At 38.2% G+C, this 18,212-nt stretch overlaps 1 protein-coding gene across 6 annotated transcripts in view; it reads left to right on the top strand.

The window, feature by feature from the left end:
- Positions 1-18,212, top strand: part of Nfib (nuclear factor I B) — a 216,819-nt gene that overhangs the window by 180,967 nt on the left and 17,640 nt on the right. For 2 of the 6 annotated variants that reach the window (XM_006975993.4, XM_076564434.1), the window contains exons 7-10: positions 71-205; positions 3,956-4,140; positions 8,188-8,353; positions 11,427-11,509. In XM_006975993.4, the coding sequence (XP_006976055.1) occupies positions 71-205; positions 3,956-4,140; positions 8,188-8,353; positions 11,427-11,509 (569 nt within the window). The remainder of the gene's footprint in view (positions 1-70; positions 206-3,955; positions 4,141-8,187; positions 8,354-11,426; positions 11,510-18,212) is intronic. The other 4 variants (XM_006975994.4, XM_042271352.2, XM_042271354.2 and 1 more) reach the window with 2 other exon arrangements.

The following is an 18,212-nucleotide window of genomic DNA, read 5'->3' as shown; positions in this document are numbered from 1 at the left end:
GTTATGTTGACATGAATCTCATTGCTTGAGAAGGCCAGGCAGCTTGAACTTGTCCCTTTTTTCCTTGCAGATATGTCTTCTCCAACTACAATGAAGAAGCCCGAGAAGCCACTATTTAGCTCTACATCTCCACAGGATTCTTCCCCAAGATTGAGCACTTTCCCCCAGCACCACCATCCCGGAATACCCGGAGTCGCGCACAGTGGTGAGGAGTTTCAAGCTAAGAGGAAAGGCCTTCCTCTTGTCTACATAGCAAACACTTAAGGGTGGAGGGGAAGTTTATCATCGTTGCTATGGTGACTATATCCTCTCCACCCAACAGGGAGGGTTGCTAATGAACAAAATATTTTTTCTTACCAGTTTATGAGAAAATATTTAATATTATAGAATTTTAATCACAAGGGCTTTCAAAAATGGCCTATATATTTATCTTAACTTAAACCCCAAGAATGGCCCTAGTTATATATATTCTGCTAGAGAAAGATGGAATTCCAAGTATATTGATGAGTTTAGGGGTTTTTTTTCCCATAAGAACTAAGAATATAGACACTCTGTCCATAGATGGTATCTTCTATCCATAGATAAGTAGTTACTTACTTGGAAGTAAAATTAACAAGAAAATACATGCCAGATGTTCTATATGCATACATATTTCTGTCTAGGATACATGATACATCTAATAGTTCAATTAAGAAAGAATATTCAATTAGCAATCAGTATTGCATACTAGGTACCTATTACTTTTAAGCCTCCTAGTGATAGTTTTATTTATTACTCTATTTATAATGATAATCTTACTACTTCTAATTTGTAGTTAGATGACCCTTATCCTACTGAATCTAGTTTTTTAATCTTCACTCATTTGTTGTAACAGGAGGTTTGTTGTTGCTTTGTTTAAAAACTCATGATCTTAGTTGTTATCATTAATGAAATTATAAAACTGAGATAGGAAAATAAAAATTACAGTGGCATAAGAATTTTCATATTAGTTGTTTGATCTTCTGAGCTAAGTGGAAAAAAATCAGTAACCATTTCATCGATGTTGCATCTTTGGCCACAATTAATTTCCAGGTCATGGCTTCTGCATAATGACACCTGATTAAGAATTCATACTTCTAATAGTTTAAATAACTAAATGGCATTTTTAGTATAATAAAACATGAAGCCTCTATAATGAGCTTTACATTTTGGTTTTCTATCAAATACTTAAATATCTAAAATAGCAGTCATATTTATAATAAGTATACTTAATAGGTACCCATCTGTGGTAGGAACCTTGGTCAAGGCAAAAGGTTTGCTTCTTAAAGCACTTATGATACAGTAGGGGTCAGTGAACCCATCCCTGGCCAAGCATATCATCTCAAAAGGACCAGGTTCTTGGTGGAGGTGTCGATGCCTGAAAGAAATATGTTTTGATCTAAGTTTGAAGGATGGGTTAGCCACAAGAAGAAACAGTGAGCCAGCGAGGATGCCTATTCCAGGCAGAGGTGACAGTAGATTCCAATATAGTGTGGTCACTACAGCAAGGAATTGCCATGTGGCCAAGTCCCCACAAGTTCTAGTATGGCCAGTGATCCAGGAATGGAGTCTGAGACACAGGAGGACCCACACGTATCTGGGAAATTTCTGGGACTCTATTATAGAGACAATAGGAAATCACTTAGAGGTATTTTAGCAGACAAGTTACACAATTGCAACAAAATTTTTAAAAAGTCTTTGGCACGGAACTATAAAGATAATGCTAGAAGGAGTCAGATTAGAGGAAGAAATACAAGTAGGAAGAATTTGCAATAATGCAAGCAAAAAAAATGCACATGTATGTTTTCTCTCAAAACGAAGGAAGACATTTCTGTTGTGTACTTTGCTTTTCTGTCCTTTTCAAAGGATCAAAAAGGCTTTTGTCCATAAAATAGCCATTTTTGCTTTCATTTTGAAATATAAAATCCTATCTGTTTGTTTCAAGCCCACTACAGTTCCTGAACTACCCATAGATTTTAACTCAAACTTGAGTTGTTCTGGTTCTGTTGAAAGGAGATTTTTTTTTTTAATTTCAAAACTGCTAGGACCAATGATTTCAAGCCCAGAGGCCAAGGTGGAGCCACCTGTGTGTCTCACAGCGGATTATGTACACATGTGAACAATATCCATAGTTAAACTGAGCTGAGGTTAAGATCACTTAATCACTTAGGACTTTGGGTGTAGTTATTGGTGGAAAGCACTTGCCTACTAGTGTGCTTGAGGCCTTGACCTTGGGTTAAAAACAAACAACAACAACAAAACCTTAAGTTTTTTTTTTAACAACAAAAGTTAAAAAGATGTCTGATTTTCAGCCGGGGGGTGGTGGCACACACCTTATTCCCGGCACTCAGGAAGCAGATCCAGGTGGATCTCTGTGAGTCCCAGGCCAGCCTGGTCTACAGAGTGAGATCCAGGACAGGCACCAAAACTACATGGAGAAACCCTGTCTTGAAAAACCAAAAGAAAAAAAAAAGATGCCCAATTTTCAATAAACATCTGTCTGTATTTCCTTACGTTATGCTTCAAGTAGGTATATAGCTTAAAGAAATACTTGTAGGACTCCTTGTGAGAAGTTGTAAGAAATGTACAGTTGTTACGCACAGTGTCTCCAGTAGAAGGATTACACAGGGAAAAGGTTTAAACCATGTATTCGGTTGTCACATTCTTCAGGTTCTAGAGGACCAGTCTCCTAGACTTGTCAAACTAAATTTATGGTTCTCCAGTATGCGTTCCTAAAATTTTATATCTTGAGTGCTTTCTTTGAGGAAAATAGCAATGCCTCTTAAAGCTCTCTCCCTCTTCCTCCTCTCTTTTTCCCATAATTACAAAGTTGAAGATGATCATTATAGACAGTCTTCACTTGTAGACATGAAGAGAACTTAGTTTTTACATTGGTTCCTAAAACATAAAACACTATTTGTATTTTCATATGACTTGGATTAAAGTATCAAAACAATGGAGATTTAATCTTTACTTCTATATATTGTTGTCTTAATTAGTAATTATGTAATTATTTCCAGCAACTTTATAGAGATATTGGCTAAAATATTTTTTCTCCATATTTAAGATTTAAAAGTTATTTTTTAAAACTAAACATTATGATCATACTATTATACAAAGCTACCATTGAATATTATCTACAACACACATAGTACTTCCTTCTGTCACTAGAACATATTATTGTAAAATATATGGGTAAATTAATATGTTTACCTATATAAAATTTAAATTAACATTTTTGTGGGTTTTATTCTTGATCTTACCTCCACAATACCTTTGAACTTCAGTATAGTGTCAGCTGGAGTCAGAATAAAAATAGCCATAGATTAAAGATCATTTGGTTTTGAAAGGAGTCATCTTCATTAGGAGGAAGAGTCCAGTCCCATGTGCTATAATGTTCAAGAGTATTTACACAGTGAGCAGATCATTCATTATTCATGACCTGACATTTTCGTCTGTTAATTGTTGGCTTTCATTTTAAACAACTGTCAACTAGGTTGTGTAGGGAGATGGTTTATTTGAAATTGAATTACATTTCTATTTTGAGTTATAGTAGAAAATTGTGGTTCTTTTTCTTCCTAATTAATGCTGTAACTTGGTCCGGATTTAGGGAGAGAAAGACTTGTTATCAAGGAATATATCTTGAATGGAAAGGAACTTACTCAAGAAAATACTTTGTCTAGTTCTACCATAAGTTGTACAAGAGAACTTTTTTAAAACATTGTTCTTGGGTCTGGAAAGAAGATGGGTTTTTATGTAGGGTGGAGTTATGTCCATATGTCGTTAGTGGTGCTAGCATTGGGAAACAAAGGGAAAGTTTATGTACCTATGGGAACAAGTGAACGAACGCGCTCCCGTTTTCTAGCCTTGGGGGAATGAAGCAGGAAGACAGTCTGCTGACCAGCCAGTCTTTGTGTTTTTCTTTTGTGTTCTGCAGTCATCTCCACTCGAACTCCACCTCCACCCTCACCGTTGCCATTTCCAACGCAAGCTATCCTTCCTCCAGCCCCATCAAGCTACTTTTCTCATCCAACGATCAGATATCCTCCCCACCTGAATCCTCAGGATACTCTGAAGAACTATGTCCCTTCTTATGACCCATCCAGTCCTCAAACCAGCCAGGTAAAAATAAGAGAAAACAAAATAAACATAGAGCCTAGGGGCGTGGGACAGGCCTAGCTCTAAGGTACAAGGTTAGTCAGAAAGTATGTCTGGAACAGCAAGCCTTCCAATCTGTCTTCAGAAAGTTTCTTGGTGACTCAATACATTTTTTTTTTTTAATTTAAAGGTGGCTGAATGACAGGTAGGAAGTGTGTTGCCCCAAAGGTATACATTTGTGAAGATGTTTTGGGTTTAATGTTTTTGGATTTTCATTGATTGAAAGAAAGTTTATGCAGAATGCTCATTGCCAAAAAAACTCTAAGCTGGAGTTCACACCTCTGAAATACCTGGTTTGACAAAGAGACAAAGTGCTTTTTCCAGGCAGGAGAAAGGTATGTGCTAAAATAAACACCCACAAAAGAACTTACAGCTGTATTTATAGGCCAGTTATTCGGCATTAAAATCAGCTTTGGTAATGTAAACATTTTCAGCAGCCTTTGATGACTCTTGATTCTGCAGAGACATGACTTAAATTTAATAATGAGTGGCATTTCTAGCTCTTTCTGTCTCTGTCTCTCTGTATCTCTGTCTTATTTATATGTATGTATGTATGAATCTATCTATCTATCTATCATCTATGTATCTCTCTCTCTCTCTCTCTCTCTCTCTCTCTCTATATATATATATATATATATATATATATATATAATCTATCATTTATCTCAGTCTCTCTGAACATAATGCAGTGGTCTTAGGGATTTGTTGTGTAAGTACAGTAACTCTTGTGCATTTCTCACTCTAGATGCTTGGTTTCTTCTGGCACAGGGGTTTCTCACAGGAGGATTTTGCACAGCCAAGTAGACAGTCTTTGTGCCAATCCTGAGTCCAGCAGTAGTTCTAGTATCCAGGTCTCTAATGTCATTTTGATCTTATGGTCTAGTATCAGGCTTTGCTGTTTTAGCTCAAAAATCCCTGTCCACTTCTAAAAACTTTTTAAGACTTGAGAAATTTATACAACATTTTATGATATCACTGTTAAGTTGTACTAAAATTAGAATACACAAGTATATGTGTATCAATTATAAAGTTCATGGGGGAAAACCAATTTTTGTGTTACTTTGTTAAATGAAGCAGAATGGTCCTTTCTGGATGTTTTATTTTAAACATAATATACTGTACCCTTTGTGTGACTTAGAAAGTTACCTTTGCTTTTAGTTTCACTAACTAATATATGAAACTAAGTACTAACATTTGGGCGTTAAACATCTATTTGTGCTTTAGAAAAAAATGTCCATGTGGTGTAATGATGAGACTAAAGACAAGTAAGGAGTAAGATCTGAGGGTACCAGTTTAGAAATGAAATTTGTTCTCAGAGTATGGATTCAAAAGTCTCTTCCATAGAGTATTTTGCTAGACTCATCTGGGAACTGTGCACACAAGGTCTGATTTTAATTTGTGTAGAATTTCCATGAATAACAAAGTCTAATTAAGACATCCATTAAAAGTCCTTAACGTTAATTCAGTGTGGAAAATCTTAGAGTTCCATTGGATTTTTTTTTTTTAAACTGATGTCTTAATTAGGCACTGTTAAGGGGAAAATTATGCAAATTAAAATCAGGCCCTTAGTGTTACGCATTTCTTTAATTATCAGTGCTTGTTTTACATATATTTCGATTTCTTTATAAGTTAAGAGTGCATATTAGGTGATAATCTGCATCTTTTGTCACAGTTTTTCCTGTATGTTTTCAAAGTAAATGTCCAGCTTCTAGAGCGGCATCCTATTCCCATCTCAGTTGAAAGCCAAAAGCAAAAAGAAAATGTCAGAGTTTTATATACTGGGAGGAGCATAGTAAATAGGATAGTGCATTGCCAGTGCCGTTCATCCTCACACAGGACACCCTTCTCTGTACCCCACAGCAGCTGGAGAGGTAGACAGACGTTTTAGAACCTAGCTTCACTTGTTTACACTAGTAGAAAACTGAAGTGTAACCTTCCTTTGGCCCTGGTGTTTTAGAAAGTTCTGCATGGACTTGGGCGCTCTCTTTTGTCCCCTTGCCTACTTTTGAATGGGAGAACACCTGTCCGTTCATAGCCATTCAGTTCCTGTAGACAAAGTGTACACTGCACAAGCTTATCTCCTGTGGCAGCATTTCCTCGAGATTCTTTCCATTTGACTCCTGCTCAGGGTAGGTATGGACTGTTTTGGTGAACATTATGCAGAAGCACTTTTGCCATTGATTGTACCACCAGTGTGAAAATGAGAGCTTTCTTCTTTCTAAGACATACACAAAGCAATCATTTACAATTTTTCCCATAGCTAGAAGTTGATAATGTCTAAAGAAATAAACTACCACTGACCTAGAAAGAAAAATGTGTCTTTATAGTGAATGGCAGAAATTTTTGTTTTGTTTTAAGGAACATTATATCTGCTTTGATGTTTAATTCCAAACTCAAAGCCAGTTAATTTGCATTTCAGAGTAGGACTGTTGCTCTGCATCTTCCAGTGCTGGAGATGGGGAGGAGTAGTGGTCCTCAAGCCCTGCAGTCCCGGCTGCTACTTCCCAGTCTCATCCAGCGCCATGCTGATCTGGATTCTTAAGCAACTGAAATGTCTTCTCCTCCCCACAGCAATTTGGAGATTAATTCCATTACTGCTGCACCAATTATAGTGAGACAGTCATGCTATTCAGTGGAATATTTTGAATAAAATTGGTTTAAAGATATAATTCTCCCATAGGTTTCCATCAAGGAAAACTCCAGTTTATTTTCCTGACATAAAGTTAAATACTTAATTAAAATTACCCATGATGAGTAGCCAGGATATTCAAAGTCAGTTTTAAAAAATAAAAAAGAGGAAGTAGTCTCTCTGTAACCCACCCAAAGACTCAATCCATGCCTCGAAGTCAAAATATTTAAGTGTTATTAGCTATCTTTCTCTAAAGAAATACCCAGTTATAATTTATATGCGGGTGTTTAGATATATATTGTTTCATTGATTTCTTTGCTTTGGGAAGTTGGAATTATAAATATCATATATTTGTGGGGAATAATTCCCAGAAATTATTATAAAAGACCATGCAGTAAAGAACTGTTCCATGAGTATAATCAAAAATAGCATTCTTTATCTGGGATAATATAGCCCAGGCTTTCTTCAGACAGTATATCCTTAGGGTTTTGCCTTCTAAGACAGCAACCATTTCTCTATCGAGTGGTCAAAACTCAAGAAATAACATCTTTTCCGAAACTGGACGGGGATTTTCTTCATTACCTCTCACAAACATCTATGCCGCAACTCATGCACAGTGATCGGAGAGTTACACACAGCAGTGTGCCACTGATGGTCCTCACATCCACCTTGGTGCATCATAGTCCTTTTCTTTGGAGGATGTTTTATTCCTAAGCATAATGTCTGACTTCTGCAGTTTATAACTGTGTGCATCGGAAATCTTAGATGCTCTCAATCTCATTCTATCTGCTTGTGTTAAATGATTGAAAGTGGACTGGGTACCCTAGAGTCTAAATTGCCTGATATGTGTGTCTGTGTGTGAGAGGAAGCTAGAGTTTATATGCAGAAGAATGGATTATTGACTGTGAATGAAGGAAACTATACAGTGTTGGATATGTTTCCTATCCTTGACATTCTTGTATCCCTATGTCAGTGATACTATTGTTTAGTAGGAAAATATTGAACTGAGAATAAGGAGCAGAGCATAGGATTACTGGATTCTTACTGTAGAGAATTCAGAAAGGAATTGCGTTTTAGCTTTAGCTAGGCATCAGTCTCAGTTCATGTGGGTTTTCTGAGAGGCTCAGGTCGGCTGAACATTTAGGGGTGTTGTAAAGAGGAAATCACCTGTGCGAAGTGCATTAATGGTCCAAACCTTCCTTTAGCTGCCGTTGCTGCTGCTTCTTACTGCTCACCATTGATTGGCTCCCAGCGCAGACTAGAGGGCCTGCATGGCGGCTCTCCACCCTGTGCAGAACCCACGTGCGCGTACGGAGCGGCGTTGTTGACGGGACGTCTGCCTTTTGGATTGCTTCACCCGGCATTCTGTTTTTGTTTTGTAGCCTAACAGCAGTGCTCAAGTAGTAGGGAAAGTGCCTGGCCATTTCACTCCTGTCTTGGCACCCTCTCCCCATCCCAGTGCAGTGCGGCCTGTGACTCTGACCATGACAGATACTAAACCCATCACTACATCCCCCGAAGGTGAGGCAGCTTCACCCCCAGCATCCAGTAAGTATTTCTGCAGGAAATGAGAAATGTCCATCCAAGGCACCATTGGATACCTGATCCATGGTGGAACACACGGGGACTTTTCCGGCTACCTGAGCAGATGGAGATTTCTCATTTAAGTGGAGCTAGCAGGCATGGATGTGACCCAGCTGTCACATGCTCTCTCTTATCAAATTTCCATTAGTGCATCATCAGATTTGACGAGGGAGAAACGTGATTTTTTTATTTTTTTTTATTTATTTTTTTAGCCAACAGCCACAACAAAAGTAATAACTCATGCCTGCTTGTTCAAGGTAGACATTGAAATTACACTGATAACACAACACAGTATACAAAGGTTTTACATCACCAAAAGAGAGATTAGATAATTATTACTTATTGGAGTATTTCTAGAAATCAAACCCCTTCCCCAAGCGAATGGATTCAGTGCCTCTGCAAGATAATTACATGTTTACCTCACTGTAGGTTATGTCATTGTGAGATGCAGCCACACATTGTACTGTGCAGGCAAGGACACGGTGAAGCATAGGATTAGATACATGTAAGGTACCGACACTGTCATGATCTACAACTTTGTCTTTAAGTCTTTCGGTTGTTTTGGCTATCACATTATAATCAGATAGTATGCTTGTTAGCATGGCTATAGCATTGTAAATGTCTTATGTATGTAGTATCATTATGTAGCATACACCAGTAAGCCAAGTCATCATATAGAATGTCAGAATTAGATAAGGAATACATTTTTCAATTGGCTTCACCCAAACTACTAGCTTCCTAAAGGGCACTGATGTGCACAGATGGACAACTGATGAGGTTTCATCTGGGAGGCACCAGCATGTGCCATCACCATGATGGGTTTATATTCTGATGGTTTTTCTTGCATAGAGCAAAGAAATCCCTTGTGGAATTACACCATCAGAGACATCGCCGGCTCTTACTCTCTCTCTCTTTTCTCTCAGCCATTGGAAAGACGTTCTTTTTTTTAATGACTTCTAAAAACAAATAAAGACACTTTCCAAGAAAAAAAAATGGACAATACCTTAAGTGCCAGTAAATACTCAGCATTTATTTAGCAGAATTCATGAGCCCTATAAACTAGTAAGTCCAGATAGCCTTGGAATGTACATCACTAATCAGTGATGCTTGGTAATTAGCTCACTGGCAAATAGTCCTACCCCAGTGAAGCACTTCCCTGAATGCAAAAATGGGTGAGACTCTTCTTCTATATGTTTTCTGTGCATATTACAGTCACTAAGACACTATATGCATACTTTTAAAGTGAACATCACAGCATCTTTGAACCATGACAAAGTTTAAATAGAAGCACATACAAATATGATTTTAAAAGGTAGTCAAAAAACTACCTCAGGATAAATGATCAAAACCAAAGTTCCAGGAACTTTTGGTGCCTACTTTTATGCTGACACCCACACATCAAATTCAGGGGAGGATCCAGTCCAGATAACCACAGCCCTTTCACGGGTGTGCCTTCAGTCTGTTTGATAATGAATTACTTGTTTACTCATGCAGAGGTTGTTCCAAAAGAGATCTGATTTGACTAGTAAAATTTCTAAAATATTCTAAAGGAATATCCAGCTTACATAAAGTTGGCTTCACCAGCCCTTTCTCCACTTCTACATAAAAGAAATATATCGAGTAACACAACTGGTAATGAGAAACCGGGTGTTGAATTTATACTTCAGTCAAGTTTGCAGAGACCAAGGGAAGCCTCTCTTGAATGAATGGAAAACAAAGGAAGGAACAGCCCAGACATGGTATTCACATTGAGAGTAAGGCTCCTCGCTCAGTTCCCAGCCTGTGCATTGAATTCTCAAGGCCTAGTGATGAGTGAGAACACTGGCTGCTAATGGCCACCCTTGCCTTATTTAGCAGGAATTAGAACATAACCTGTGAGCATCCTCAGTGTTTTAAAAACTTGACCTAGAAGTCTCCAAGTTTAAATAATGCATTTTTAAAGTGAACATGAAAAATTAATATATTGTTTTTTTTTTAAGCTAGCCTATTTAAAGCCAGTGTCTGAATTCCTAATTAATTACAATGGTTTTAACCCTTTTCAGACTTCCTAGTGTAACACAGTACAGACTCGGTTTTTCTGTTCAATCGGAGATGGAGGAGTAGGCTTGATTCTTCTTTTCCTTGTAAAAGGTAGATTTAGAAATGAGAATATTTCTGTGGGAAGTTCACCCCACCAGAAAAACACTTGCACAAAAAGCAGTTGTAAACCAGACCACAGTAAGGGAAAGAACAGTCACCCGCATCTACACTACCTGGTGACCAAGTATGTAACTGGTACCAGGAGTTCCTCGCTGGCCAACCCAAGCAAGTGATAGTTGTTTTTACACTAATGGAAAATGAAGAGATTTTGTTTTTTTTTTTTTGTTTTTGTTTTTTGTTTTTGTCAAAAATGTTTCTACCAAGCTGGGGGACACTCCCCATATTAGATAGAAGATGGATCTGTCACTGTATGTGATGTAATCCAGCTGGGCCCCTCTTTAAGAACAGCATTAGTGGATTTATTAATTTTTTTATTTGTTTGGGTACACATTTAAGTAAAACATTTTTTTTTTTTATCTCATACTCGTCAAGCGCATCTGCTGAACCCTGTCATTAAAAGCGGTCACATTCCCTGTCACTTCATCCACTTTCACATTTAGAATCACAGGCAGCCGTCCTTGATTATTCCATTAGACGTAGGGGAAAGGTATGTCTGTGAAGAAAGTCTTCAGTACAGCCGAGTCTCAGCATCTAGGCAGTCCTGCAGCCACAGCACACAGTGAAGACACCCACACCGACGCATAGGTTATGGTTCATTGCATAGGGTTTTTTTTGTTTGTTTGTTTTTTTGTTTTGTTTTTTTAAGGGGGGAATAGTTGATTTGAATTCAATGGCCATTTCTTTTCTGTTATTTGCTATTCACTCGGACAAAAGAGAAGAGAAATGGAGACACCATTTTGGTAGTAATTCCCACTTCTCTGGGTTTCTTATACATGGACAGGGTGTTCATTCTGACAGTTCACAATTTTTATCTTTGTTTTTGTTCTTCCTTAATCAGCCTACACAGCCTCAGGCACATCTCAAGCCAGTCGATATGTGGGACTAAACCCAAGAGACCCATCCTTCCTGCATCAGCAACAGGTGGGCACATGTCACCCAGGTGGAATGGGGGAGCCACGCTTTGCTTCGCCGCTTTTCTCCATGTTGCCTTTCAGATCTGGATTCAGGATGGGGCTCACGGGGCTTCTGAGACCAAAATTGATCATTTTGTTTTCCAAATTTTTTTTCTCATTTATCCTCTGCTTCTCACCTGTCTGAAGTTTCTGGAACTGGCTCGCAGCCTCTCCCTTCTTCAGAGCACACAGTGACAGCATCCACAGACACTTGTGTTCCAGCTAGACTGTATTGTTCTATCTTACTGGATATTGAGAACTTACTAGCCAGTGTGGCTTTTGAGCGCTGACATGGAAAACCAGTTCGAGAGCCAGCTAGAGTTCAGTACATAGTTTGTGTTCGAAGCAATTTTGTTTTCTCCAGATGTTTCACTCCTCCTTTATATTCAGTCCAGGAGGAGGATGTGCTCTAACATTGAGCTCACAGGCGAAACATTATTCCTACTCTAATACATTTAAATTGCTTCACTGATTTCAGATGCAATAAAACACTTTTTTTTTTGTGTGTGTGTGTGGGGGGGGGTGATTCTGCCTTCTTACATCATTTATGTTTCAAGTAGCATTTTAAATTTCACATCTCATTAATGCTGTAAATTTAATGCAAATGAAGTGTTTACCCAAACTGTGAAAAACTACAGCCAGGATTAATGGTGGCTTATAAACAAATTAGCCCGAGTCTAAAGTATGCACAACACCAACGTAGAAATCCCATGATTCTAGTTATAGGGTCACAGAAATAGTTCTAAGCACTTCAGAATTGAAGTGTATTTTATGAGGCATATGTTTGCTGTTCTTAAGTTTGGATACAGAGCAGTTTGAAGTTAACAGTATGTAAAACATTACATAAGAAAAGTAGGCCACAGTACATAAGACAGAGCTGGGAATAAACACCGAGTTGTCTATGTGTTTACATGAGGTTTACATACGTACCAAAGTTGCGAAGTTACTTGTGCCTACTTACTCAGTTCTAGAATGGCCTATCTGGGTTTTGCTTACTGTTCTCCAGGCCTTCCCTTTCTCAGGCCAAGGTGATAGACTGGGTATGGTAGAAGTCACCACATGCAGAGTTCGGAGAAAGCCATAAAGATGATAGCCCATCCAAGATACTTGACATTTTGCAAGGTTAAAATAACAAAACAGAACACAAGAGAACTGACTGAAGACATCTGTATATAGTTATGGAAATACCAAATAATAATTAGTGGCTTTGCCAGCCAATGGCTTCAACATAATTCTCTGGAATGTTGCTTTTTTTCACCTCTAAAATTGCTATAATATGGATGTGTTATAACTACTATGGTTCTATTTAACAAATGTATGTGTTCATTGTGTTTTTTAAACATATGCAGGATTTATAGGTTTTGGAAACTTGTTTTTTTAAAAAAAATCATACATTTTTTTTTCAGAAATATTTTTGTCACAGAACTTGCCATTATTCTTTATGACACCTCCCTAATTTCCAGTTAATTTTTAATTCAAAAAACATGCCTCTGTTATTTAACCTTTAGCTCCAAACACATTTAGAATATTACAACCAATCCCATGCACTGAGAAACAATTGGCCTGTTTCCTTACCCTAGCCCAGGGCAGCTTTAGTTTATATCAATTAAGATTAATGTCAGGGTCTCCTATAATGACAGTCACAAAAGTTCATTCATACCAAACTTACCTCTCTCTTAACATTGTCTAAAGATGCATCAAGAAATTTAGGCCCAGTGAAAACCTGGACCTCAACTGTGGGCAGAAATCTGGGCATCTTCTAATCTGAGGAATGTATACAACACTTTAAAGTCTGACATTTGCTATTTAAGTGGGTAGTGTTGAGTAAAGACCACTTACAATGTGAATATATTTTCTGAGTTCAAATGTGTTTGCTATTTATGAATATATGGTATATATTAATCCTTGGAAGCAAAAAGCCATATACTCCACAGTTAAAATTTTTAAATACCGAGCAGATAGATAATTTATCTATGTAATGAAATTTTGATTTGAAGGAACTCAGTTTGCCAAATTCATAATGAACTATGACTTTGAGACATGAATAAAACAACATAAATGTATATCATATGATGTAAGCATAGCACTTAACTGGAGCACCAGTTAAAATCTATTCTCTTTATCCTTTCAAATTAAGAACAGTAGAGATGAAGCTGCATATTCACTCTACAGGAATGGAGAGAGCGAAATAGTTTAAATGACTTCAGTAAAGGTTATTCTTCCTCCAGCAGAAATGAGATTGATTTACTGTGTCCTCTCATTACTTTACGAAGATTTAAAAGAGACCACTCTTCTAAGGGCAGCTCCTAAATGCATTTGGTTTAAAGCACTCAATGATGAATGCAAAGGAAAATCAAGGGGTACATGAAATAAAAGTGATCAATCATTTTATATTAGCTAGGAGAAATTCAAAATTAGAAAGGCAGTGGCTTTAGTCCGGAGGGGCTTTTTAAACATTCTCCATAACCTTTAATATACATGACCCCTTAAAAATAAATATTGTCACCAGGTGCATTCTTCAGTTCATGTGGGTTGCTTTATAAAGATTTATCCTTTCAGCTTATGGGAAGTATTGATGTGCATTGTTGCATGCTATTTTTTCCCCTTAGAAAAGAACTTTCATATAGCTTACATAAATTAAGTTAACAATAAATTTAAGATTATTGGATATCTTTGACTGTCTTCTAATAACCTTCCTACAAAATGATACCACAGAAAGGCTTTCACTACAGCTGTTTGTAACCCATGACCACACTGACATTCCTCAATTGAAATGTAACGTATTAAAGTTCGTCCATACTGGCAGACTTGAATAGTGAAGCACTTCCTTTGATGCTGAGTTGCTTGTTAAACACAGTTATTAGCAGTTACACATTTGTGAGCTCATTTTTTACACTGATTATTCCCAACTAATGCCAGTTTCTAACTGCCTTGAGATACTAGTTGTTGTGTGTTTTTTTTTCTGATGTTGGAATTTCACCTAAATATACATAGGGCATTGCATTTAAATTTAAAAAATAAAGTCACTTAATTACGGAAAATTCAGGAAGGTTCACGTAAAGCAGACTTGTCATAAATACCAGTCCTCCCTGCAAAGTACAATACTCAGCTCATGTAGCTGATCAGGACTCACCTGTATCACCTGTCACAGTCTTGGGCGTTGTTCAAGGCCTGGTACTGGTCTGACGTTGGGATCCTTGACTGACTTAATGCATTGGCCATTGGCATAGGAGACATTGTAGAACCTCAGCAGGAGCCTCACTCTGCTTTAACTTCTCTCTCTCGGGAAATGGTGTGGTGGCTTGAAGAACTGTGGGGTCCTGCTTTAGCAAATGGGGCTCTGCTCTCTGCTGCCAAATGCCTTGCCTTGATCTGGAACACTTTCAGAATGCTGGGGACACCTTCTCTGACTTCTCTTTCAGAGCAATGAAGTCACTTCTTCCTGCCTCTCATGCTCCCTGTACACATTCCTTTCTGTTGACACTGAAGCAACCCTACCTTCCAAATTTTATCTACTTGAAAGTAAACGGGCACTATCTAGCAAATTGATAGATTTTTACTTAGCAGGAATAGAAATTATTTTATAACCCAGTCTAATAATTTTAATGCAAATGGGTATTATGAGAAAAGTTAGTTAAATTAACACCAGTTCCTTCTTGGTGTGCTAAGGTTCAAAAGTTTACCATTTTGAGGACTAATTGCTATCATAGGAAGTTTAGTAATTAAAAAATAATGTAGCTTATTTATCATCAATTACAGTTTGGTGAAACATTGCTACCCCAGCAGAAACCATCAATACCACAAAATTAGTTGTAAATTGGAGCTAAGAGTCTATAGTTAAGAAACTTCGTGTATAGCTATAAGAGACCACACCATACAAACCAGCCATTGAATTGCACCCTGACTCTGGATACAGACTGGGAATGTAGGTAGAATGAATATGAAGTTGCTTTGCCTTCCTTAAATGAGACAGTTAAGTCAAGTAAGCTCTTACTGTAAGAAATAAGGCTTGTTCTCACAGTCTCAAAGTGAAGTCCTGACTATCTGCTATCTGAGACCAGAGCCGTTGGCTGAGTGCCTTGTCACTTACTGTGTGGATTTTTATTTTTGCTTGAGCTGCAGCAGTTACATCTCCTGTGACTGGGCAACAGTGTTATTTCAAGTTCAGTTATCAACTAGTTATGCTGAAATATTCTCAACACTTTTCTGGGTAGAATTTGAAAGTACTTTTCATTACACTGAAGATTTTTGTTACACAAAATAGCTTTTGAAGAAATTGCCTCTGTAGGATCTTTCTTTCTTTCTTTCTTTCTTTCTTTCTTTCTTTCTTTCTTTCTTTCTTTCTTCCTTCCTTCCTTCCTTCCTTCCTTCCTTCCTTCCTTCCTTCCTTCCTTCCTTCCTTCCTTCCTTCCTTCCTTCCTTCCTTCCTTCCTTTCTTTCTTTCTTTCTTTCTTTCTTTCTTTCTTTCTATTTTTAAAGAAACTAAGATGTGAAGTGAAATCCTCTTATAATATTTGTCCTGGCAAACAACAAAGCCAAAGCTTGAAACATAAAAACTATTGAAAAGCTAGTCATTAGAAGCAAGCAATTGGAAAAGGACACAAGTGGATGACCAGCAAGCTTCCCAGTAAAGCCAGGAAGCAGGCTATCAACACTCAGGCCATTCTCATTGTGGCTGTTATCATAATTGACAGCATGACGCAAAAGCCTAGCACATGACTTCTGGGTAGATATGTAAGTGGTAAGAGGTCACTTTTCACATATGCCTGCTGAAAAGGAAACACATTTAAAGGAAGTTTTAGTCAAAGTAATGGCTATGCAAATGTTTAGCTTTGGGGTTAGTTTTGAAATTGAAAAAAAAAATCCTTCTATCATCTGTCTGTCTTTTATTATTAATTCCTTTATTTGCTTTTCCTGGTTATCAAAGACAGGGCTCTAGATATGCTATTCAAATTAATGTCAACATAAAGTTATGTCTAATGCAACCTTAAACTCCAATCAATAAAAACACAAGGGGAAACTGTCTTCTATCCTGAAGCACAGAGCTCTCGAGGGAAGAATTCTTACGAAGGTATTTAAGGTATTTACAACCGTTTGAGCTGCACACGGAGATAGGCGGGAGACAGTGAGAGGCCCGAGGAGGAGTCAGGAGAGTGACAGACGGATGGAGTAGTGGTGAGAACCAAGGTTGAGGAGTCAGGAGTTTGGCTTTTGCCTTGAGATGAGAACAGGCGCGTCTGACTTTGGACAAGTCTTGAAAGGGGAAAAGGTCACATTGTCCCCAGCTTTCCTAGCTCCCTTAAGTTCTGTAGGCGTGAGCAGCTTTCACTGAAAGAGAAGGACTCTATTTTCCAACTCTTCATGTCTGAGTTAGTGATTTTGATGAAGTTGGTGGACTATTCATACCCATTTAACTTTGTTTCACTAAGCGTGGCTTCACAAAATGACGGAGTGACTGTAAGGTACCAGGGTGGCTTTGAGTTCTCTTTTTGACATTTTGGTTGTGGCCATTTTCCCTGTTCGTTAAAGTTCTGCAGCACCCATTCACAGTTCATGTCAGTGGCTCCATGAGCAATAGTTAATAGAAGAAATGTTTGTCCATCCAGGCAGTAAGGGGAGAGCATGAACTGTAAGTGCTGATTCTTTTTATGTGCCTCCATTGCCCCCTTCCCCCAGTCTGTTTCCCCGAGCTATCAGGAGAAATGGGAAAACTCAAGAGAATGTAAAACATAGACTTCAAGATCCTCCCTTGAGGGCCCTGTAAAGGTGAAGTGAAGAGGTCAGTTTGCTCGTGTGGGTTATTCAGTTTACATTTCGTGGCTTATTGGTTCAATAATATTGAGAGCCATTGTTGTCATGGCAGACTGGTTAGTAAACTGCCTGTTTGCTGAATCTAGCAAAGTGGGTCACTTTGCTTAGTTTTATTTTTTCCCCAAATTTTATGCATTTAATAACTAAAGTTGCCAGGTGGTGGTGGTGGTGGTGGTGGTGGTGGTGGTGGTGGTGGTGGTGGTGGTGGTGCACGTTTTTAATCGCGGCACTAGGGAGGCAGAGGTAAGAGGACTCTGCGAGTTTGAGGCCAGCTTGGTCTACAGAGTGAGTTCCAGGACATCCAGGACTGTTACACGGAGAAACCCTGACTTAAAAAACCAAAATAAACAAATAAATAAACAAACAAGCTAAATACCTCAAGTTCCCTTGTATAACCAATGAAGGGCCTTCATCTGAGTGTACAAACTTGACGTTAAGGCCATATTGATTCTCTATGGCTGTCAGCAACTTAACATACTTTATGTATAGCATCTTAGGTATTTTCAGTTAGGTGTTTATGCTTATGCAAATTATTCATTTTAATTACTTAGTTAATTGAGAATCCTGCCTGTCTTTGCACTCATTCACTATGTAACAGCAGATGACCTAGAGCTTCTGATCCACCTGCCTCCACCTTCCAAGTGCTAGAAGTAAAAGTATGCACCACCACACTTGATTTTCTGTGGCATTAGGACCAGGGACCAAGCACTCTAACTGAGCTAGGTCCCAGCCTTCCTGTGCAGATATTTGAAAGAAACCAGATGGTTCCCTTCCTGGCGTTTTTTGACACAATCTCATTTGAATTGTGCCAGGCACCAGGTTCCCTTCCAAAGGAGGAGCTGCAGTCTGAGAGCAGGTCC

This window comes from Peromyscus maniculatus, chromosome 2 (genome assembly GCF_049852395.1).
Source record: "Peromyscus maniculatus bairdii isolate BWxNUB_F1_BW_parent chromosome 2, HU_Pman_BW_mat_3.1, whole genome shotgun sequence".
Classification (NCBI taxonomy): Eukaryota; Metazoa; Chordata; class Mammalia; order Rodentia; family Cricetidae; genus Peromyscus; species Peromyscus maniculatus.
This window is presented reverse-complemented; position numbering and strand designations above follow the sequence as displayed.